The sequence below is a fragment of the Sminthopsis crassicaudata genome, chromosome 2, assembly GCF_048593235.1.
Source record: "Sminthopsis crassicaudata isolate SCR6 chromosome 2, ASM4859323v1, whole genome shotgun sequence".
Classification (NCBI taxonomy): Eukaryota; Metazoa; Chordata; class Mammalia; order Dasyuromorphia; family Dasyuridae; genus Sminthopsis; species Sminthopsis crassicaudata.
In genome coordinates, this window is record NC_133618.1 from 138,442,643 (window position 1) to 138,467,224 (window position 24,582).

General features: G+C 35.2%; 1 protein-coding gene across 16 annotated transcripts in view; it reads left to right on the forward strand.

The window, feature by feature from the left end:
* The window catches only part of CSGALNACT1 (chondroitin sulfate N-acetylgalactosaminyltransferase 1), a 395,383-nt gene that overhangs the window by 359,323 nt on the left and 11,478 nt on the right, over positions 1-24,582 (forward strand). For all 16 annotated transcript variants that reach the window (XM_074287440.1, XM_074287428.1, XM_074287425.1 and 13 more), the window contains 2 exons: positions 9,871-10,049; positions 11,115-11,209. In XM_074287440.1, the coding sequence (XP_074143541.1) occupies positions 9,871-10,049; positions 11,115-11,209 (274 nt within the window). The remainder of the gene's footprint in view (positions 1-9,870; positions 10,050-11,114; positions 11,210-24,582) is intronic.

Below are 24,582 nucleotides of genomic sequence, written 5' to 3' on the forward strand. Positions count from 1 at the left end.
GAAGAGATTCCTCCAAGATCCTTAGTCCAACCTATAGCTAAACAGGAATCTCGTGTGGTATCCTGGTCAAGAGGCCTTAAAGGTTCTACTTAAAACATCTCTTGGGAAGGCAGGGGATGGGGTGGGGAGCTGAAAGCTGAACATTCCAGTTTTGGAGGTTACCCATTTTCCTTATATTGGGTCAAAAATGACTTAATGTCTGTCCTTCTGTCCCTAGTTCTGCAAAATAAAGCTCATTCCTCTTCCAAATGACAATCCTTCAAATAGAAATCATTCTAGTAGGGCATCATTTCAGATGACTTCATCATCCTGTTATCCCTCATCAGAATGTACTCTTCTTGGTTGTCAGTGTTCCTTTTTAAATGTGGCATCTAAAATAGAGCTTAATATTTTAGATATATTATGATTAGTGCAGAGTTAAGCAGGACCATTGCGTCTTTCATTCTGAACACTCTATTTCATTTACAGTAGTAGCCAAAGATCATATTAAGAGAGGAAGTGGTTCAGTGGAGAGAAGACAAGGCTTGGAGTCAGGAAGAGCTGGTAAGACTTGCCTCTGTCAAAATAGCTATATAATCAAAGACAAACCTCTCAGTGTCCCTGGCAACTCTCTAAGTCTATAGGATTAAAAGAAGTTTTTGATCTATGTGGAGGGACTTTCCATTACTAGAGAGGTTTGTTTACCTTGATGAATTCACAAATCCCAACCAAAAAACCCCAAATAAATCACATTAGCCTTTTTTATTACCATGTCACATCACTCACTTGTTCCATTAAATTTATAGTTCATTAAAAAAAAATCCCAGAACTGTTTCACATGGAAACCATGTATTATAGTTGGAAGAGTGCTGGACTTGTACTCATCAGACATAGTTTCAGATGCCTATTCTGCTGCTTGTATTGGTTTTAGTTTGGTTTTGGACAATTTCCTTACTCATAAAATTAGGGTTTTAGTACATATGTATCTCTAAAGTTCCCCCTTGTTCAAAATCTATGACTTTATGATGGTCTGATCATATCTCTCCCATACTGTTGGAGAAGCTTTTTTTTTTTTTTTAAATCCAAGCATCAGATTTTATATTTATCTCAATGAAACTTCATCTTAACACATTTAGCCCAATGTAATTTGTCAATATCTTTTTGATACTGATTCTTCATTCTGGATGTTACTTATCCCCCCCATGTTTATGTCCTCAGCAAAATAGATAAGCATACCATCTATGCCTTGATGTGAGTTATCTATAACAACCTTGAAGTATTTACTTAGCCTTTTTTTTTTAACATCTTTTGAGTCTACAAATATGATAAACCTCTTCTTGTGGCACTTTACCCAGATTATGAAAGAGAAACACAATGCTATTCTTAATCAATCGGTTAAAAATGTTGGATTGACTGTTATTTATGAAACATACTATGCCTCCCTTCCAAGCTAGTTCAAGGACAATTCTGATGTTCTGTTCTTCAAGACGCTTTGCCTCATGTTTTCATTATGGTCCATATCATGTTCTGTCTTGTACTAAGTCATTACTCTGCTTTTCTAATTACTCCTAGACTGTAAACTTAATGCAAAGAATAGATTGCTCATTTGTATTTCTCTCTTAGCTTTCTGGACCTCTCCACTCCAAAAATCCTACAGTCTACTACTTAGCAGAGTGCATTGTATACCATCAATGTTCAATAAGGTTGTTTATTTTTTTAAATATTAAGTAAAGCTTAATAGTGCCATTCATCACTAATCTTTATATCTGAATGTACAATAAGTTTTGAATCCACCAACTGCATTACTATCTAGCTGTATCTATTTTGTCCACATGGATTATTTCTTTTATCTCCCTTCTAACTAGGAAAACCATCATAAGTGACCTTAATTTTCTTTCTCAGAGACAAATTGGGATTAGGATTAGGATTAGGAGATCTGTTATCTCTTTCCATACTAAATCAATACCTCATAAACCCCAGTGTGGTTTTATGGAAAGAACATTGAGTATAATTATAAAGTCAGCATTTGAATACTGCCCTTGCTACTTATAACTTGTATGACCTTGGACAGAACTCCAAGGCCTCAGTTTTTGTATGCAAACTAGATCTGCTGTAGATGACCTTGAAGACCCTATCCAGCTCTAAATTTCATTATTTTAACTAACACATGGGCCTGAAATCAGACACTCCTTTCCAATAAATTCTAATGGTTCCTTTTTAGTTCTAAGATCAATTTAATCCTTTATTTAGTACTTTTAAGCTCTTCACAATTTGTCTCCAACTGAGTTTCAAGCCTTATTTTACATACATTATTCCCTTTCTTGCTTTCCAACATCCAGCCAAGCTGGTCTTTTTATATTCCTTATCTGTGACACTCCATTTCACCTTTGTATTGTCTGTCCCTTATGTCTAGAATGGGGTACCTCCTTCATCCTCACTTTAGAACCCCTAATCTCCTTCAGGACTCACCTCAGGCAACACTTTCTACATTAGACTTTTTCTCATCCCTTTTCCATTGCTAGAGTGACTTCTCCAGTCACTTTGTATCCTATAAGTATATGTGTGTGTGTATATGTGTGTGTGTGTGTAAGTATGTATCCTGTCTCTTCCTGCTACAGATAATCTCCTTGAGGGCAAAAACTCTTACTTTTGCATCTCCGTTGACTAGGCATATAGTGCCTGGCTCATAACATATACTAGTAAATACTTGTTGAATGATTGATTACTCCTGCACTGTGGGTCTCATCGGCACTTGCTTGTGGAGATTGATTTGCTTGTTCCTGCCAAAGAGAGAATAATCTTCCCAGTTTTCTTTCCTTTAAATTTTTTTTTTCCAATCTATGACCACAGAGAGAATGAAAAAGTAGTAAGGGTGTTGAGCTTGAATGGTGAATTCTAATTAGTTAAAGCTTGTATGCCATCCTCTCTGATACCCTGTGTCCATTTGCTCTGGTTCTTGACAGGATAACAAGATGTATTTCTTTTCTAACTCGATTTTAGAAGCTGCTGTAGCTACACTAGCTCTGAGTGGAGCAGTCATGAATCTTCCATATCTTCTTTCCCTTATCCTCAGTCCACTCACAAATACACTCTTGTCATCCAACCCTAAACCACTCCATGCCCTAACTTGTATGCTGAACCTATCATCCACATATATGTGTCTGCCTTTGCCTTGTTATCTTATTAAACAAAAATGGGGGTGATAGTAAAGAAATAAACAATAAAAAAACTTCCTAAGTTCCCTGTTACTGTCGATTTGGGCTAGAAACTCTCGGTCCCTCAGGTATTAAGCAAAAATAATAATTGAGCCCAAGAGCTAAAAGAGATCTCAGGAATCATCTCATCTAAACCACAGTCCTGCAATAGCAATCTTTACCACAAGTCCTTTCGAAGTCTATGGATAGCTTGGATAGGGAAAAACCTACATCTTTATTTTCAATAACCTCTAACTGAAATTTGACATTTCTTTCTATTATTTAAAAATATGATTCTGAGAATTGAATCCATAGGTTTCTCCAGATTGTCAGAGAAATCCATGAAGAAACAAACAAAAAAAAAGGTTAAACACCCCTAACTGCTCTATATATACAAAGCTCTTTTAAAATATATAACATTGATGGAAATAGCAAAATTGGGGAAGAAACTCCCACTTCTCCCCAGCTCCCCCTTTTTTCTTTCATCACTAGAGAGAGGAGATGATGAGTTCAAGTTTTAGAAATACTGAATTTGAATTGACAAAACAAGTGAGCTTCCAAGGCATCAAGCAATGTGGAAATATCCTATAGTGTGTGTGTGTGTGTGTGTGTGTGTGTGTGTGTGTGTGTGTGAGAGAGAGAGAGAGAGAGAGAGAGAGAGAGAGAGAGAGAGAGAGAGAGAGAGAGAGAGACAGAGACAGAGACAGAGAGAGAGAGAGAGAGACAGAGACAGAGACAGAGACAGAGACAGAGACAGAGACAGAGACAGAGACAGAGAGAGGAGAGAGAGAAAGAGAGGGAGGAAAACATGGAAGGAGGGAGAGAGAAATAGTAGGACATTCAACCTACTCTAAGGATCAGTTAATTTTTAAAAATTAAAAGTATTTTTGCATGAAACTTTTATGAAACTTTCCTATGAAACATACTGATAAGAACAACTGTAAGCCTTCAGCTCTTTTCTAATGAGTAGAGAAGGTGATAAATTCCTGAATGAACACTGAGGCTTAATCAGGTTTGCAGTTTTTTTGATGACCTACATACAATACTGTTAACTTCATTTAGAATTTAAGGAGCCTTTATTAGATCTAAATGAAAATTAAGTCAAATCCTATTCTCCTCCTTTCCTCCTGAAGAAGAAATATTAATTTTTAATACCAGTGTTTAAAACTGATAAATGAACTGAAATTCTTCCTAGATTTTCAATTCCTCCATAGGCAAAACTGAGCAGTGATTCTTGTACCAGGCATTGTAAAGGTTTATGACAATGCCTTGTGTATAATACTGACTCCTCTCTAGGGTTAAAAGAAAAAGCTGCAGTTATTCAGGATAACTGAAATGTTATATTAATATATTTAAAAAAACCAGTTTCCTGATTTATGAGGATAAATCTTTACCAGAATAAACAAGATCCTCTGTCAGTTTTGTTCTTGTGTTGCTAAGAAAATCAAGTCAATTAGCAAGATAAAGTCTTCTGAAATAATAGCTTTTAGAAAGTCATCATGTTACTGTATGAAGATGTATTCTTATTGAAGTGGATATCTTCAACATAGAGAAGATCTAATTCAGTTCCAGTTGATCAATAAGCTACACCCAGAGAAGGAACACTGGGAATTGAGTGTAAACTGTTTGCACTATTGTCTTTCTATGCAGGTTATTTTTACCTTCTGAATCCAATTCTTACCGTGCAACAAGAAATTCGGTTTTACACACATATATTGTATCTAGGATATACTGTAATACATGTAACATATATGGGATTGCCTGTCATCTAGGGGAGGGGGTAGAGGGAGGGAGGGGAAATTTCGGAAAAGAAGTGAGTACAAGGGATAATGCTGTAAAAAAATTACCCATGCATATGTACTGTCAAAAAAATTATAATTATAAAATTAATAATAAAAAAGGAAGTCATCATGTTTTTCCTAAAAATGACTCCTTGCAATGGAAGAGTCTCCATCCTCTAGATCTATTTCAGAAGAGAATTAAAAATTAGCATTCAAAAGAAGAAAATTTCAAGGAATTTCCTTTGTCAATAAATTAAATATGTATGAATACACCTGACAGAAATTTAGGGGTTTATATTCAAATTCATAGAAATAAACAATATAACAAACAAGATAATGCTCTTCTAATTCCCTGCAGTTTGCTCCATTAGTTATCAGTAGAAATACTCTGAAGTTTTAAGAACTGCTTCCAAAATGTAGTGTTTTTCTTTTCCCAGTTCAGTTTTTTTTTTCCAGTGATATGTTTATGGTTGTTGTCTGTTTTAGATCATATATTTGCTTTTTGCCCATTTTTTATTTGGAGTATCTGATGGCTGTTCCCAACAGACTGTGTGGATTTTTAATTGAATTGCATTTTGTGCTGGAAAAATAAGAAGTGACCAAGCAGAAGAAATAGGATGTTGCCAGTGGTGTGCTGCTCTCCAAAAACGTACAACATACTTTTTTTTAGTCTGATTTGTTGACATTTTCTTCATCACTTTATTAATTCTAGTCAATTAAAAGAATAATAAATCAAGCCTGATTTTTAGGATTTGTCTATTTTCAAGGTGTAAATACTCACACTGAAAAATTTAACATTGTCTCCAAGTTGACCTCACTCTAACCCACCTCTTGGAGTCAAAGAAGACATGGATTTAAGATCTGGTCTATTACATATTGACTTATGTGATCCTAAAAAATTACTTAATATCTCACTACCTCAGGCAACTTGCTATAGTTATAAATTGCAGTAGTTGCCATTCTAAATCAGTAGAGCAAGTTTTCTTATGTCAGTGAAGTCACAGGTATACAACAGCTATTGATACCATCATTATGCTTACATTACCTGTTGTTATTGTTTAGTTATTTTAGTCATTTCCAATTTTATGAGATCGTATTTTGAGGTTTTCTTGGCAAAGATACTGCATGGCTTGCCATTTCCTTTTCTACCTCATTTTACTGATGAGAAAACTGAGGCAAAGAGAATTAATTGATTTGCCCATGATGCACAGCTAGTACAATAGTATCCAAGGCTAGATTTGAAATCATGAAGATGAGTCTTCCTGATTCCAAATCTATTGCCCCACCTAATTGTATTGACTAATATATTGATTTAATTTGACATTCTTGACTTTTATTATCTTAACAGAAATACATAATAATCCTAAGTATAATGAGAATTCTAGAATATTTTTTCAGCCACATAGGAAAATGTTCTCTATTTGAAATATGTTAGAATAACTGATACAATATATGCCATTTTTCAGGGAGACCGTTTAAGCAGGCCTTGTAGCTCTAATGGACTTACTCTATTATCTCTGTTGAAGAGATTTGTGTATGGTTCACAAGACAAAGAGGGACTAGAAATATCATATTGATCACTTGACATAAAAAGATGATTTTAAATTATATGACTCTTCCCCAAAACACATTAAACAGCTTCATACTCAACATGTTCAAAACAAAACTCATTCCCCCAAAACCCATACCACTTTTAGACTTCATTGCTTCCGTTGAAGGCACTACCATTCTTTCAGTCATTCACGTATAAATTTAAAGTCATCCTCTTTCTGTGGTACCTTCATGACATCTCCCATTTTAAATTCACACAGCAACTAATTAATTTTAGGCACTCATCACCTCATCTGTGCTGTTGGTATAACTTCTTGTTTGGTCACATTACTTCAGTCTTTTCTAGCTCCCATCCATAAAATGATTTACCTAAAACACTTAAATTCACTCATGTCATCTTATCTTGTAAAATCCAGTGGCTCCCTGTTACCTAGCATCATATATAATGGTAAAGCCTTTGAAAATTTGACCTTATCCAACCTTTCTGATATTATCGTATGTTGTTATTCCCCTTAACATACACTATAGTCCAACCAAACTGACCTTCTTTTATCTTTAGGCCTTGTGTTGGTTGTTCCTTTTCACCTTTTCGTCTTAAAATCCCAGAATTTGTTTAAGGCTGAGCTTGAACTTCTGCTTAAGATTTTTCCTGAATTTCACTTTCCTCCTGTCTGCTGTTGCCTTTCCTTAAAATCAATTTGTATTCATTTTTTACTTTATTTCAAATAAATATTGTGTTTTCCTTTGCTAGATTATAAGCGTTTTGAGGGCAGGGGGCAAAAGTTTCATTTTGGGTTTTGTATCCCCACTGCCTAACTTAATACCTAGAATATAAACACAGTAATTGACCGATTGCAGAAAATTTCTTTCAAGCAATAATATTAAAATATAATTTGGATTCAATAATTATAAAAAATTTAATGTATATTCAGAAAAAAATAGACACTAAAGGATTTTTAATGAATCTGGAGGTGTTAGAAGGTACAGTTGGTATTTATACCATCCCTCCAATATATATATATATATATATATATATATACATATACATCCCTCCAAAAGTCTGTGACACACTTTCCCACAAGTACATACAAAGGACAAGGAAAGTAGTCTCAAGCTTAGAGATCAAATGTGGCAAAGATATAACTCACAGCTCTACTTTGTGAGTTACTCATAAAATTGGTTCCTTCTTTTTTGCTGTTGTTGTTTAGACAATTGGGGTTAAGTGACTTGTGCAGGGTCACACAGCTAGGAAGTGCTACCTGTCTGAGGTCAGATTTGAACTCAGGTCCTTCTGACTTCAGGACTAGTGCTCTATCCACTGCACCATCTAGCTACCCCTTCCATGTACAATTCTTAAATTATCCCATCTGTAATGATCATGTTAATACCCTGGATACCTTAGAATCAGCTGGAGTCAGGATAAGCAAAAGTCTTTATTCTTGGTCTTTTGGGGTCGCCATCAGGGGAATATATATAGGAATCTCCACACCTCTTTTCTCTCTCTCCACTGACAAAGAATGAACCTGCTTATCCTACTCCACCCTCTGATCCCTCTCACACTTCTCTGTCTATACCCAAAGGTTGAGTCAGCACAGAATAGTTGGGCAGGGTCATTCTCCAAGCATATATTAACAGAGTAGTGTCCAATTGGTAATTAGCTTTAAATGCTGGGTTATCTAAGTGAGTCTGCTCAGTTCCAGCCCTTTACACCCATCCACATGATATTGTCTTCTGAAATCCTGATGTTGACAATATCATCAGGAACTACTGCCTTACAGATGTTCTTAGGTTATTGATAAAAAGTACAAATCTTCTGGGAAGGAAAGGTCTGGTCAGTGGGGAAGGGGTAGGGGAGAAGAAGACTTAGACCAAAGCACATTCTCCCCTACCCTGAAGTAGTTCCTTCTCAGAACTTGGCTGAAATAGTTCCACTTGGCACACCATTCACTCAAATTCTCTTTTTTTCCAAATTGGTTCTCTGCTTTATTGCCAAGTTTCCTCAACCAATATGACTGTACTTTCTGTATAACATTAATCCAATTCATCTGAATTAATATTTCAGAGATATCTAAATTGATTATGGACTTTGTTTGCTTAGTCTAAAAATCTTTGACTGATTGAGTTCTACTAGGTTAAAGTATGCATTGGAGTATGTCATTTTATCACTGTAAGTAGGGTGGTATAATAATCAACCAATTCAGTGGCCTCCCCTCTTTACCACCCCCCCATTTTTAGGTTTATACTACAAATATTGATTCATGAATGTTCCTTCTTCTAAATGCTCAGTACATATTTGTACCACTTGTTACATAGATATTTGCATAAGCCATTTAAAACTTTCTGGATCTTAATTTCTTCATCCTTAAAATGAAGAATTACATTGGATGTTCTCCATAGTTTCTTCCACTTTTGACATTTTGTTTTTTAAGAATCTATGTTTTATCATGTGGTTTCAAATTATTTAATCTCTGAATTATTTTTTTAACTTGTAGTGTTTTTTATCTTACAAATTAGACAGACTTTGGTTCCTTTAGAGAAGGAGACCTGTGTCTTAAAACAACTTTGTTTTTCCTGAATCACCTCTCCCCTGCTTACCTATCTATACTGTTGAACACAATGTGTAACACCTAAGAAGCACTCTTGTATTGTTTTTGTTTCTCTGAACTCCTGCCTAAGTTCTACTACAGTTTAGAAAACTATTCCATCAGTGATTTGGAGCAAGTATGGGAAGATGTGCATGTGGCTGACAGAAGGGTGGTGAAAAGAATATTTAAGAACAATATTTGTTGTTTGACATTTGTCATGGGAAACCCTTGCTATTTAAGACTGCTTCTATTGAAAGCGTCCTAACAGGGGGAATTTGGAGGATAGATAGTAACTTTGTATTTACACTTGGGGTCCCTTTGATATGATTATGTTGCCTTTGGGTACGTGAGGTTGCTGATGATCTATACCACAAGCTCAGCAAGAGGTACACTGCCTTAATATGAAATGGTTGGGGTTTTTTCCAAAAATAATGTTGGTTCAGGGGTGTCAACATGACATGGACAGTACAGGACAAATGCTAGAACAATAAGAAATAAATAGACATATAAAGTAAACTGGACATAATACTTTTAAATTAAAAGAACATTTTAGTGAGTTAGCAGTCATTCCAGAGATGCCTGGATTGACTTAGGGCTCCCAGACTTAATAAGGAAACATAACATTAAGTTCCAGTAGATTATCACTGAATGACATTATTCCTTTGCCATCTCCACAAGACATACAAAATCCCCTTTTCTAAAAGTTTTACTGTTCATCCAGGAAATTTGGCAATTGGATGGAGTTTTTTCATTCTTAAGTTATTTTGTGTGTTCATACAGGGCTGCCAACTTCAGAAATTTTACATTTATCCAGCTGAGTGGTGAGTTCTCAAGAGGCAAGGGGCTTGATGTTGGTGCCCGAGTTTGGAAAGGAAGCAACGTTCTTCTCTTTTTCTGTGATGTCGATATCTACTTTACCTCGGAATTCCTCAACACATGTAGACTGAACACACAGCCAGGTATGAATTTCGCCAAAGGCTTGTCCTCTTGAAGCAGAGATTCTATGCTTTTATGTGGGGATGTGTCTGTAGGAACCATCTTACAGACCATATATGAGGTCCCCAGACCCTTTGATTGATTCATGTAGCTTAGAATCAAGAGACTTGTGCTATGATGATGAAACATAGCCTTTAATGGGTGCCTTTGTCCTTATGACAGTAGAGGCAGTAGAAAATAACAAAGATAATATAATAATAATAACTAACATTTATATAGCATTTCCTATGTACCAGGCACTGTGCTAAGTACTTTAAAATTATCCCATTTGATCCTTACAACAATCCTGGGAGGTAAGTACTATTATTATCCCCATTTTACAGATAAGGGAAAAGAGATTAAGTGCCTTGCCCAGGATCACTGAGCTAGTAAGTTTCTAAAGCTGAATTTGAATTCAGGTCTTCCTGAACTCTAGACTCAGCACCATCTAGTTGGTCACTGGGTAACAAAGGCTTCTCAATCCTAAAACCTCTAGCCACTCATAAGAACCTAAACACATAAAAATTACTTCTAATAGTATTAAAAATTTATTTTCTTTATATTTTTGTCTTCTGGTCATGTTTCAAGAAAATTGTTACTCTGCATGGATCAGATCCTTTAAAACTAAACTCAAAACAAACTTCTTGAAATAATTTGTCCCTTACAAAAAAAGTACAATGAATTGATTACTAAACTTAACTTAAAACTAGCCCTGAGAACTGAGCGTCCCCAAATGCTTGGCAGAAAAGAAAAAAAATTATCCATGGGGTGATTATTGCTTCTTTTAATCCTACTAATGGGTGGCACTTTCAGCTCATTGGCTAGTCTTTGACAGTGCCCAACCTCCCACTATTACAGGGTTCAAGGCACCAATAAAGTCAATTACTTCCTCACCCCAGAGCCTGAGTCCTTCTAACCTGAGCACCCTGTGCTGCCAGAAGTAACGGGAGCTGAGCTCAGTTTCATGCATGCTTCTTGTACTGGACCCATTGCCTAAGGCACAAGACCTGCATGGGAAATTAAGAAAATGTTTGTTTTCTGATTTGTAGGAAAAAAGGTGTTTTATCCAGTCCTTTTCAGCCAGTATAATCCTGGAATAATATATGGTCATCATGATTCAGTTCCACCCTTAGAGCAACAATTGGTGAGTAATTCATCCTTTGAAGTATATATACATATATATATAACAGTCCATTCATTTGAAGAACCATTTAGATTCATGGGATACTTGACTCTGCACATTGGTTGACTTGCTTCCTTTTCTCAGTTTTGATTGACTCAAATGCCTTTGTTTCTACATCTAAAGAGTTTGCTTGTTCAAAGTGCTTATGGAACTTGAAGGAAAAGAATAATTAAAAGCCGTACCCCCCAAACCCTGACATGTATTCAGCACATCTTACTTCACAAAACCATATGTTTTTATTCTCTCTTTTAATTTTCTTATCTGTTAAATAGGGATAACAATGTTTGTATTCCCTGCTGCTCATAACTGATGTAAGCAAATTGCTCTGTAGATTGGGAAGAGCTGAACAACAACTAGCATTACTGCTTCATTATTACTATTATTATCAGGAATTCTTAGAGGAGATGGATTTTGAAAGATATGTTATATATAGATTAGCAATTCCTTGTCAGGCATGTTGGTACATCCCTGCCATTGCTATTAAGAAGGAGGCTCAGGCTGATGGCTCTCTTGGGCTGACTTCTGAGCTGCAATCTGCTGAGCTGGTAAAGAATCTGCACTAAATCCATTATTAATATGATGAGCCCTCAAAAGTGGGGGAGATGTGATTAGCAGCTGTTCTTTTCTACTTTATATTTATCATATGATATGATGTATTTGTCTATGTGTCATATCCCCTGTACCAAACTTAGGTCAGAGACTGAGTTTTGTTGTTATTCTGTGATTTCAGTATGGTTCGATGGTATCTTCATGATACCATTTGGGGTTTTCTTGGCAAAGATACTAGAGTGGTTTGCCATTTCTTTCTCTAAGTCATTTTACAAATAAGGAAACTGAGGCAAACAGGATTAAGTGACATGCTTAGGGTCACATAGCTAGAAAGTGACTGAAGGCAGGATTTGAACTCACAAAGATGACTTTGGGCCTGGTACTCTACCCACTGTACCACGTAGCTGTGCCACATAACTGTGCCACATAACTGCCCAATATTATAATTATATGTATTCAGAACTAGATGAATAGACTGAGTTAGGGGCCATAATTCTCTTTTTATCTCTGCTAGCACTCAGCTCGGTGCTTTACACATAGTAAATTCTTTCATAAGGGGTTGAATGAATGAATTATGATAATTTGTTTTAACTAAGGTCTCCCTAATTTATTTCTATTTTGATATCTGTCTATATAAGCTAAAATGCATTATTTTTTGGAGTATATGTATATGTGTGGCAAGTAAACTTTTGAATCTCATAGGTTTTGTATTTCTTAGCAAGAAATTAGGCCCCATGACTGTTATAATCATGTTCTAGGGTGTAAGTCTAGAAATGATTATGTTTCCCAGTAGTTTTACAAATAGGACTCAGATGAATAAATATGTATGTTCCTTAGACCAGTACGATAAGAGAAAAATTTCCCATAACTGGCAGGGAAGAACAACCAGAAAATTCATGAGTTTTTGTACTTCATTAAGACAAGTTTAGAAGTGTTTACTTAACCAGTAAATTTTGCAGAGTTTTAGACGTTTAGAAATGACAAACAGGCACTTCACAAGCATTTTAGCCACTGTTAACATCTTCCTCTGATACCTCATCATGGCATGGAGCTTTTAGAAACATTTTAATTTTTTTCCAATTACATATAAAAACAATTTTAACCTTTCTTCCTTTATTTATTTGTAATTTTGAATTCCAAATTCTCTCCCATTATCCTTTCCTTCCCCCTTATTGAGAAGGCAGGCAATATGATATTGGTTATAAATATGTAATCATGCAAAACATTTCTATAATTGTGTTGTGAAAGAAAACACAGTAAATATTTTTAAGTTTAAAAAATAGCAAAATTCTTTCTGCTTTCAAACTCCATCTTTCTCCGGATGGAGATAGCATTTTTCATCCTAGGTCCCTCATTATTTGTCTTGATCATTATATTATTGAGAATAGCTAAATCATTCAGAGTTGATAAATGTACAACATTGCTATGTACAGTGTTCTGGTTCTACTCTCTTTACTTTTCATCAGTTCCTATGAGTCTTTTAGGAAGTGTCCTGCTTGTTCCTCCCTTCCTCTCTTTGTTTCTTTGTTTCTTTTTCTTTCTGTCTTTCTCTCTTTCTTTCTCTCTTTCTTTCTCTCTTCCTTCCTCCCTTCCTCCCTTCCTTCCTTCCTCCTTTCCTTCCTTCCTTCCTTCCTTCCTTCCTTCCTTCCTTCCTTCCCTTCCTTCCTTCCTTCCTTCCTTCCTTCCTTCCTTTCTTCTTATTTCTTTCTTTCTTTCTTTCTTTCTTTCTTTCTTTCTTTCTTTCTTTCTTTCTTTCTTTCTTCCTTCCTTCCTTCCTTCCTTCCTTCCTTCCTTCCTTCCTTCCTTCCTTCGCTTCCTTTCTTTCTTCTTCCTTTCTTTCTTTCCTTTCTTTCTTTCTTTCTTTCTTTCTTTCTTTCTTTCTTTCTCTTCTTTCTTTCTTTCTTCTCTTTCTTTCTTCTCTTTCTTTCTTTCTTTCTTTCTCTCTCTCTCTCTTTCTTCCTTCCTTCCTTCCTTCCTTCTTTCCTTCCTTCCTTCCTTCCTTCCTTCTTCTTTCTTTCTTTCTCTTCTTTCTTTCTTTCTTTCTTTCTTTCTTTCTTTCTTTCTTTCTTTCTTTCTTTCTTTCCTTTCTTTCTTTCTTTCTTTCTTTCTTTCTTTCTTTCTTTCTTTCTTTCTTTCTTCCTTTCTTTCTTTCTTTCTCTTTCTTCCTTTCTTTCTTTCTTTCTTCTCTTCTTTCTTTCTTTTCTTTCTTTCTTTCTTTCTTTCTTTCTTTCTTTCTTTCTTTCTTTCTTTCTTTCTTTCTTTCTTTCTTTCTTTCTTTCATTCTTTCTCTTTCTTCCTTCCTTTCTTCCTTTCTTCCTTTCTTTCTTTCTTTCTCTCTTCTCTTCTTTCTCTCTTTCTCTCTCCTCTCTTTCTCTTCTTTCTCTCTCTTTCTCTCTCTCTCTTTCTCTCTTTCTTTCTCCTCTTCTTTCTTTCTTTCTTTCTTCTTTCTTCTTTCTTTCTTTCTTTCTTTCTTTCTTTCTTTCTTTCTTTCTTTCTTTCTTTCTTTCTTTCTTTCTTTCTTTCTTTCTTTCTTTCTTTCTTTCTTTCTTTCTTTCTTTCTTTCTTTCTTTCTTTCTTTCTTTCTTTCTTCCTTCCTTCCTTCCTTCCTTCCTTCCTTCCTTCCTTCCTTCCTTCCTTCCTTCCTTCCTTCCCTTCCTTTCTTTCTTTCTTTCTTTCTTTCTTTCTTTCTTTCTTTCTTTCTTTCTTTCTTTCTTTCTTTCTTTCTTTCTTTCTTTCTTTCTTTCTTTCTTTCTTTCTTTCTTTCTTCTTTCTTTCTTTCTTTCTTTTTCTCTCTGTCTCTCTCTCTGTGTCTCCCTCTCTCTCTGTCTCTCCCTCCTCCTTCCTTCCTTCCTTCCACAATTGGAGTTAAGTGACTTGTCCAAGATCACACAGCTGATAAGTATTAAATTCTGAAACCGGATTTGAACTGAAGTCTCTCCTGTACCATCTAGTTGCCTCCTGCTTGTCATTTCTTATATCGCAATAGTAATTGCATCATAGCTATATACCACAACTTGTTCAGCCATTTCCAGCTGATAAGCATCCCCTTAGTTTCCAGTTCTTTGCATGGCATGGCATATTAGAAAGTTATACTAAGTAAGAAATAATCCCACAAAACTTTCTGAGTATAAGAGCAGTCATAGCGAATAACCATTTATTAATCACCTAGTATGTACTAGGCAGTGTATAAAATGCTATACAAATATTATCTCATTTGATCCTCTCAAAATCTGCGAGGCAGGTGCTATTATTGTCTCATTTTTATAGTTGAGGAAACTAAGGCAGGGAGTCATTAAGTAACTTTTTCAGAGTCACACAACTACTAAGTATCCAAGGGCTCATTTGAACTCAGGTCTTCCCAATTCCGGCCCAGCAGTCTCTCCACTGCACCACCTAGTGGCCGCTAGTCATAGATAGTGTCCTTGTTATCTGAGGAGCAAGCTCAGTGTCTCTCACCTGGTCGACTAAAGACTGAAGAAGTTTCTGGTCACAGCATCTCAACGAGTCATCTGAGCTGTAGAAGGTCTGCACTCTGCTTTAGTAGACAGAATGCTCACATCAATAAAATCAAGACCTTAAAGCATTAGGAAAATTTGGCCAAATCCAGGCAGCATTTCATATGGAAGCACCCCTGATCCCAGAAATAGTCTTGATTTAAAATAACATTTTACCTTTGAAATTTAATTTAAAATATCAGCGTAATTAATAGGCTTACTAATTTCTACCCATATACTGGTCTTAGATGTCATTCAGTTATATTAATACATAGAGGCCTATGTTGTTAAAATTAATTATCTGGAATAGAAAAAAATCTGAGAGGCTTTCGAGTAATGATTTAATAGTAGCAGCCGGTGGTAATTAGTGACAAAAGAGTGATTGCAGAGCTTATTTTTGTAACAGAAATGAAGCATGAGATTTACAGGTTTAGGGAAGTATAAAAAGAACAAGAAATAGGTCAATTTGCAAATTTGGTTGCTGGCATATTGGGGGGACATAATGGGAAATTTTTAAGGTAGGACAACTATTAATTCTGATATTCTATTGGATTAGGGCCTGTGTCTATCACTCTCTCTGTCAAAGTGAGATTGCTTTAGGAATCTCTGCTCTGTAATTATAACATTTTGCAATTAAAAAGATTATTTTAGAGAGACTTGTTTGAACTTAATTTCAGGGAGTTCAGCAAAAGGGTAACTAAGACTGAGAAGTAGCAACTTGTGGTTTATGGTGGGTAAGTTAGCAATCGTTCCCCATCTTCTACCTGCCAGAAGATTACAGTGCTCAATTTATACTTAATCTTTAGATCAAACAAGAAAAAAAAGAGTGTATGTAGGTACTTCTTCACTAAGATTAGAAAGTGGAACTTAATCTTTAGTCAGCTCTTACTTCTCCAGCTGCTAGAAAGGGGAATTTAGTCTTTTTAAAAAGTCTTATAATTCTATGATATTTTATTCCTATAAAGATATGTTTTACCAAATGATAAATGAAAAACTCATCAGTTTATCTAGAGGTAGACTATAGGTCTATGCTTAGACTATAGGTAGACTAATTTATAGGTAATCTAGATTTAAGAGAACATCTATGTTGATTTTGGCAGAGTTGTCAAGGTAAGCTTTTCCTAAAGAAAGGAGCTTAAACCTACAATCAAACTGTAGCTGCTCTTGGTCATAGGCTGAGGATTTTGAATGGTGGCAAATAATATTGAGTACAATATTGCAGGCACAAGAAAAAGTAATAATTTGCTTTAAAAAATCTCAAATAACTATTTCCTTCATTACAGAACAGATCAAAAGTTGAATAGTAATGGTAATAATGAGCAACCTTGTTTCACCCCTGATCTTATTGGTAATGTGTAATTCCCATTAGATATGATGCTTTCAGGTGATTTTAGATAGGTGCTACTTATCATTTTAAGGAAAACTCTATTTATTTCTGTGCTCTAGTGTGTTGTTGTTTTTTTTTTTAAAAGGAATAGGTGTATTTTTTTTTCAAAAGTTTAAAGGCATAAGATCTACCCAGATACTTTTCTTTCTCCTTTCTCCTTAGTATATCTTTGGGATGATCACAGAATGGAGCTTTTAACTTAGTCTTTCTTCTTTTGTTAGTGAAACTCAAAATAACAACATTTATACAGCACTTTATAAATATTACCTCATTTTATCCTTACAACAACCTGGGAGGTGGGTGCTATTATTATCTTTCTTTTACAGGTGAGGAAATTGTCAGACACAAATTAGGTGACTTGTCCAGATTTTTTTTTTTTTTAAGCAGGTTCTAGATCCAATACCTCATTTATTACACCAACTCACTGCCTCAGAGTGGGTTATTTATACAAAATCAGAATTGGTCTTGTTATGATTGAGCCCAAAGGAGAAAGCTAGGAGAATGGATGAAAAGATGCAAAGAAAAGGATTTATTAGCCTCAGTATAAAGAAGAACTTTCTAATGACTGGAGGTCAAGCAAAGCTTGACCATCACTAGTAGCAAGTTATAGAGATGATTAGATTCCTTATCCTTAGTTTCCTTATCTATGAAAATGAGAGTTGAACTCTGTGGTTTCAAAGGTCCTTCCAACTCTAAATCTATAATCCTACTGAATTACTATATCCACTTCCTCCAACTCAGATTATCATTCATATGCTGTTTATTCCCACTAGACTATAAGCTTCTTGAGGGTAGGAACCGTTTCTCATTTTGTCTCATTTTGTCTCGTTATCTCTAGGATCTAGCCCTATGCCTTGTACCTTGAATATAATGTGTCTAATAAGTGCTTATTATATTGCATTGGATGGCAAACTCATCTTTATTTTTTATTCTGTGTCCTTAGCCAATCAGTGACAATTATCTCTATACATCTGACACATATTTCTTTCTCTCCATTCTCCTTGCTATTAAATTGTAGCAGCCTTACTTACTCTTCACCTAAATCTGCTCTCCAGTCCCCACCCCCACAAGCCCTGTCCCCATTTGACTTATTTTCATTATTGCTGCCAAAATTGACTTCCTGTCCAAGTCTTTATTATGCTATTCATCTATTTGGAGGCCTATATGGATTCCCTTTTGTATTATAGATCAAATCCATGACAATTCCTGTGTGATTCACAGCCCTTCAGCAGATGCCCCAGATTGCATACATGCCCCTTGTCACATCTTTCTCAGACTGTTCCCTCTGTGAATTCTCAGAAATATTTTTACTCTTAGCCTACTCTGTCTCTGTGTTTCTCCTTATATTACTTTACCAGCATTACTTACCTTCTTTCATTCCACCAAATAAGTGCTTATTTTAACAAGTCTATCACACAATAGTTTGTAAAATCCCATTTCCTACATGAAGTCTTTATAGACTGATCAAAATTGAGAACATCATTCCCCTCGGTTCAGTCAGAGAGAGAATTCTGGATTCTGTCCTCAATCTTTACCCAAAAAACATGTACTACTGTTGCTCATTACTAAAAGGCATTTATCTTGCAATCAAATATTTGTATTAATTCTGGACCTGGTATATATGGTTAAGCCCCCCTCTGTGGGTCCCTTTTATGTGTCTACTTGAATGTTGTTTATTTTCAGTTGTGAGGACCCAGAAGACACACATTTTCATCTAGCTACAAAAGGTTGTGGGTAGCAATGAAATAATATGAGTGATCATTGATATTAAGTTTAATGAAAAATACTGAGGAACATCTGGACCCATTCTGGAAAATATTTTTTCTCTTTTTTTTATTAATTTTATAATTATAACATTTTTTTACAACATTATCCCTTGTATTCGCTTCTGTTCCAAATTTTTCCCTACTTCCCTCCACCCCCTCCCCTAGATGGCAGGCATTCCCATACATATTAAGTATGTTATAGTATATCCTAGGTACAATATATATGTGCAGAACCCAATTTTGTTGTTGTTGTTGTTGTTGTTGTTGTTGTTGTTGTTGTTGCAAAGGAAGAATTGGATTCGGAAGGTAAAAATAACCTGGGGAGAAAAACAAAAAAATGCTAACAGTTTACATTCATTTCCCAGTGTTCCTTTTCTGGATATAGCTGATTCTGTCCATCATTGATCAATTGGAATTTGTTAGCTCTTCTCTATGTTGAAGATATTCTCTTTCTGGAAAATATTATTAAAAAAAAAAAAAACATTATAAGATCCTTGATGTCAGGGACTTTTTTTTTTCTTTTTATGTTCAGCATTTAGCACAGTTCCTGGCATATAGTAGATACTTAATAAGTACTTGTTTCAAGATACTTAATAAATGCTTCTTTTCTTGAAACACATCATTCTGTGATACAGCAAAACTTTTGCTGTAGTTTGAAAGGCAGAAAGTTCATCATTGTTTTGCACTGTAGCTAGGAAAGAGATAATAGCATGTGGAAAGATGGAATAAAGAAGCAAGAATGCTAAACATATCTTTTACGAACAATAATGTAATTAATATTTAAGAAAGAATTTAAAATTAATTGGAAAGGACAGAGTTAAGATGACAAAATAAAGTCAGTGACTTATTTGAGCTCTCCTGAATTACCTCCAAACAACTTTAAAATAATGCTTCAAAACAAATTCTGGAACAGCAGAACCAACAAAAGGATGGAATGAAGAGTCTTCCAGCCCAAAACAACTTAGAAGTTCAGGAAAATTCATGAGTCTGAAAGACAAAATTTGACATTCAAAATTCAATAGTCAAACTCCAATAAGTCAAAATTTGAGAGTCAAAATCCAAGGAGTCAAATTTGACTCACAATACCAAAATTTAGGAGTCAAAATCTGAGTCATTTGAGAATTAAAATCAAGGCAGTAAAATTGTCAACATTTGGGATTCAAAATGTCAGAATTTAGGAGTCAAAATCTAGGAATCAAATGTCAGAATCAGAAAGTCAGAATCAATGAGCCAAAATGTCAGAATTATCAGAAATTGGGAGCCAAAATCCAGGATTCAAAATTCTGGAGGCAAAATCCAAGAAATCAAAATGTTAAAATTCAGAAATTAAAATCAAAAAGTCAGACTGCAAGAACCAAAGTACGAGTCAAAATATAACTGTCAAAAAGTCTAAATTTAGGAAACCAAATCTAGAGGTCAAAATTTGAGAGTCATAATCTATGAATTAAGAATTTGAGAATAAAAATGTCAAAATTTCAGACTCAGACAGAGCCAAAATGGCAAAGTAGAGTTGGTACCACAGTTGAGCTCTCCCAATCAAAATAATCACTCAAATGAAATTCTGCAGTAGCATTGCTAACAAAAGGTCAAGGTGAATCTTTTGCCAGCTCAAAACAACTTAAAATGTCAGGAGACATCTGTGATAGTGGGTTAGGAGCTGGCCCAGATCCCAGCAACATTAGCTATGGGGCTTGAAGGCAGTGGAGAAAGCAGCAGCAACAGCTTTGAGAGCTTTCGAGAAAGCATCAGCAACAGCTTTGAGAGCTTTCAACTCAGATATAGTACCGGGATTGGAAAGCTGATCTAAAGATATTTAACAGGTGACTTCTGACCTAGCACTGGGTGTAAAATTGGGCACTGTTTGGCAATTCCAGTATCTATACTCAATTCTGAGGTGCAGTTCCAGGTTAGAGAGGAAAACTTGTGGTCACAAAAGAGTTGGAGTCCTAGACATAGTTATTAGGTGGAGAAGGAACTCTAGGAGAGCAAGGGCCATACCTCTTTGCAGAGTAAACCACTGTAAAAGCACCAAAAACAAATCCTCACACACACACACACACACACACACACACACCACCACCACCACCACCACCAACAACAACAACAACAACAACAACTAGCTGTGAAAACAGCATCATTGAAAGAGCCTAAAGCTTGGAAATGTGAACACCTTCCTTCCCAGGTGAACAGCACAAAACCAAAGTTCAGAATCAGGGAATAGGCAGCAATAATGAACAAACAATAAAAAAGAATCTGACATAAAAAACTACTATGGCAACAGAGAAGATAAAGACACAAACTCAGAAAAAAGATAAAATAGTGAAAACAACTATAAGCAAAGTCCTAAAAAATGCAGAGTGAACACAATGTCAAAAAAGAATTTCTGGAAGGGCTACAAAAAGTTATTTTAAAATTTGGAGTGTTAGGAAAAAAAGATCAGGAAACAAATTGAGAGTGATGCAAGAAAGTTATGAATAGGGGTGGAGTCAATATGTCAGAGAGAGGACAGGCCTTTATTTGAGTTCTTCCTGGTATCCCTCAGATCAACACCAGATCAAACCTATGAACTATGAACTGATTTTAGAGTGACAGAACCCACAAATATTTGGAGTGTAAGAAATTTCTAGCAGAAGATATTTTGGAAGAACTTCAGAAAAGATCTGTTTCACTTGGGCACAGAGGGAGGGGCCAAGCGCAGGCTGTGCAGACCCAGGGCAATATGGCATCTCGTGGCTAGGTAGTCTACCAGGAGGAATCTGTGACAGTGTTGGCTACTCTGCCCTGAATGCAAGCCAGTAGATCAGCAGATTAGTTGTAAGACATTGAACACTAATACAAAAGGCAAATAGTAAGCCCCTGAACCCCAGATTCCCATGAGCACCTGGCCATGCCCTCCAGGCACCAGCACATCAGCACTGACCCCAACACAGCCACTGTCACGTGTGGAGGAAGCTTTCACAATCTCCCCTTTGCCCCTAAAAGCAGACCTAAACCTTAAAAAAAAAAAAAAAAAAGAGCAAAAAAGCAAAAAGTATTCTGACCTACATAGTTTTTATGGAGAAAGAGAAGAACAGATTTCAAACGCTGGAAACACTAAAAAGCAGATCATCTCCAGATGAACTCCCAAAGGGTGATTTAAGTTGGTCCCCATCTCACAAGGCTCTCTTGGAAGAATTCAAAAAGTATCTTTTTAAAAGAGAGTTACAAAGAATGGGAAAAAGAAATGAGAACTTTGCAAGAGGTTTGGAAAAGAAAACAGAAATTATCTGAAGAAAACTTAATAATAGGCTTAGTGAAATGGAAAAAGCAAATAACTTCTTACAAAATTGACTTGATGAAATGAAAAAGGCATATAACTCCTTACAAAATCAATATGACAAAAAGGAAAAAAAAAAGGACAAAATTGAAAAATGGAATTTGTGAAATGGGAAAAAAAATCCATTGAACCAAACAACTCATTTAAAAATTCAATTGGCCAAACACAAAAGGAGCTAAAAAAGGTAACTGAAGAAAATAATTCATTAAAAATTAGAATGGAAGAAAGTTATGAAAAGTGAATTAGAGAAGCATAAAATACCTTAAATAATAGCTTAAATAAAATAATACCTTAAAACAGAATTGACTTAATGAAAATGAGGTACAGAATTCTGCTCACTGAAGAAAATAATTTCTTCAAAATTAGAACTGAGCAAGTGGAAACTAATGACTTTATGAGACATCAAGAAACAATAAAACAAAGTCAAAATATTGAAAAATAGAAGAAAGAAAATACGAACTATCTCCTCAGAAAAACCTGGAAAATAGAGCAAAGAGAGATAATATAAGAATTTTTGTACTACTTAAAAGTCATGATTAAGGAAAAAAAGAATCTATACATCATATTTTTAAAATTTATAAAGGAAACTTGCCACAGTAACCACAGAGTCAAATTGATATTAAAAGTATCTACTTTTTACTTCCTGAAAGAGATCCCCAAATGGAAACTTCCAGGAATATTATAGTCAAATTCCAGAGCTCCCAGGTCAAGAAGAAAATACTTCAAGCTGAATGAAAGAAACCATTTAAATAATGTGGAACAACAATTGGGATCACACAAGATTTAGTGTTAAGGGAGGGGTCAATTTTCCAAGAGCCTCCACAGCTGTGGAGCATAACATCTGAAGGAGTTGCAGGCAACCTTTGCTGACACAGGTGTTGCGGACTGGGAATGAGATAGATAAATTGAAGACAGAGGGAAGAGGAGAGAGGTCAGAGAACAGCAACTGCCACATAGTTTCCTTGTATCATCCTCTCACAAGAAGAGATCCATTCTGAGTTAGATCTCCAGCAGCCACTGTCAGGTGGCTCCTGCCACATCAAAGAAATAGAGGGCTTGGAGTAAAATTTCCTTGAGAAGAAAAAGCAACTAGGATTATAACTAAAAGTAACTGAATACCATTAAAACTGAGTGTAGTCCTTCTGAGGAAAAAAATGTATACTTAATGAAATAGAGGACTGTTAAGTATTCTTGATGAAAAGAACAAAACTGAATAGAATATTTGACATTCAAACACAGTCTCAAGAGAAGAATAAAAGGTAAACACGAAAGAGAAAGCATAAAGGACTTAAGGTTAAACTAAGGTTATACTTTTCTATATGGGAAGGTGATACACATGATTTCTAAAAATGTCATTATGAGGGCAGTTAAAAGAAGTCTACATTAATAGAAAACACAAATATTAATCCATTATATTGAAATAATCTAGAAAATTGGAGGATTGAGGAAGAATAATTCACTAAAAAATGGAGAGGAAGAATGGGGGAAATTATCTTATATAAAAGAGAAATGAATACTGGAAAGAACATGAGGGGAGCTACATTTAAATTTCAATCTCATTAGAATTGATTTAAAGAGGGAAGAATGTATACGTGTACTCAGTTGGATATAGAAATTTATCTAAGTCAACAGGACAATTGGGGGGAAGGGACAACAGAAAGGGGAAGGTGTTAAAAAAAAAAGTGTTAAGAAGTAAAATAAAGGAGAAAGGACTGGGTACAAATCACTGGGAGAATAAACAGAAGAAAATGGGATCAGAGGGATACGCCCAGTAATCATAGCAGTAAATGTGAAGGGAATGAACTCACATAAAATGGAAGCATATAGTAGAATAGATTAGAAAACAATCTAATAACTTGTTGTTTACAAGGAATATACTTGAAACAGAAAGATACACAGCATTAAAATAAGGAAGTAGAGTAGAATTTATTTTGCTTCAGCTGGAGTAAAAAAGGTAGAGGATGCAATCATGATCTCAGACAAAGCAAATGTAAAAAGAGATCCAAGTAAAAAAAGAGAATCTGGGAAATTGCACTTCACTAAAAAGGTAATATGGATCATGAATTAATATTACCACAAAATATATATGCACCAAATGGTATAGCATCAAAATTCTTTTTTGAAAAAAAATTTATTAAAGCTTTTTAATTTTCAAAACATAAGTATGAAAATTACAAAACACTTGCCACAAAAATAAAGTCAGATTTAAATAATTGGAAAGACATTCAGTGCTCTTGGATAGGCCGAGCGAATATAATAAAGATGACAATACTCCCCAAACTAATCTATTTATTTAGTGCTATACCAATCAGACTCCCAAGAAACTATTTTAATGACCTATAAAAAATAACAACAAAATTCATATGGAAGAATAAAAGGTCGAGAATTGCAAGGGAACTAATGAAAAAAAAGTCAGAGGAAGGTGGTCTAGCTGTACCTGATCTAAAACTATATTATATAGCAGCAGTCACCAAAACCATTTGGTATTGGCTAAGAAATAGACCAGTCGATCAGTGGAACAGATTAGATACAAAGGGCAAAAAAGGGTACAACTATAGCAATCTAATCTTTGACAAACCCAAAGATACTAACATTAGGGATAAAAATTCACTATTTGGAAAAAACTGTTGGGAAAACTGGAAATTAGTATGGCAGAAATTAGATATGGACCCACACTTAACACCATATACCAAGATAAGATCAAAATGGGTCCATGATTTAGGCATAAAAAATGAGATCATAAATAGATTAGAGGAACAGAGGATAATCTACCTCTCAGACCTGTGGAGGAGGAAGGAATTTATGACCAGAGGAAGAACTAG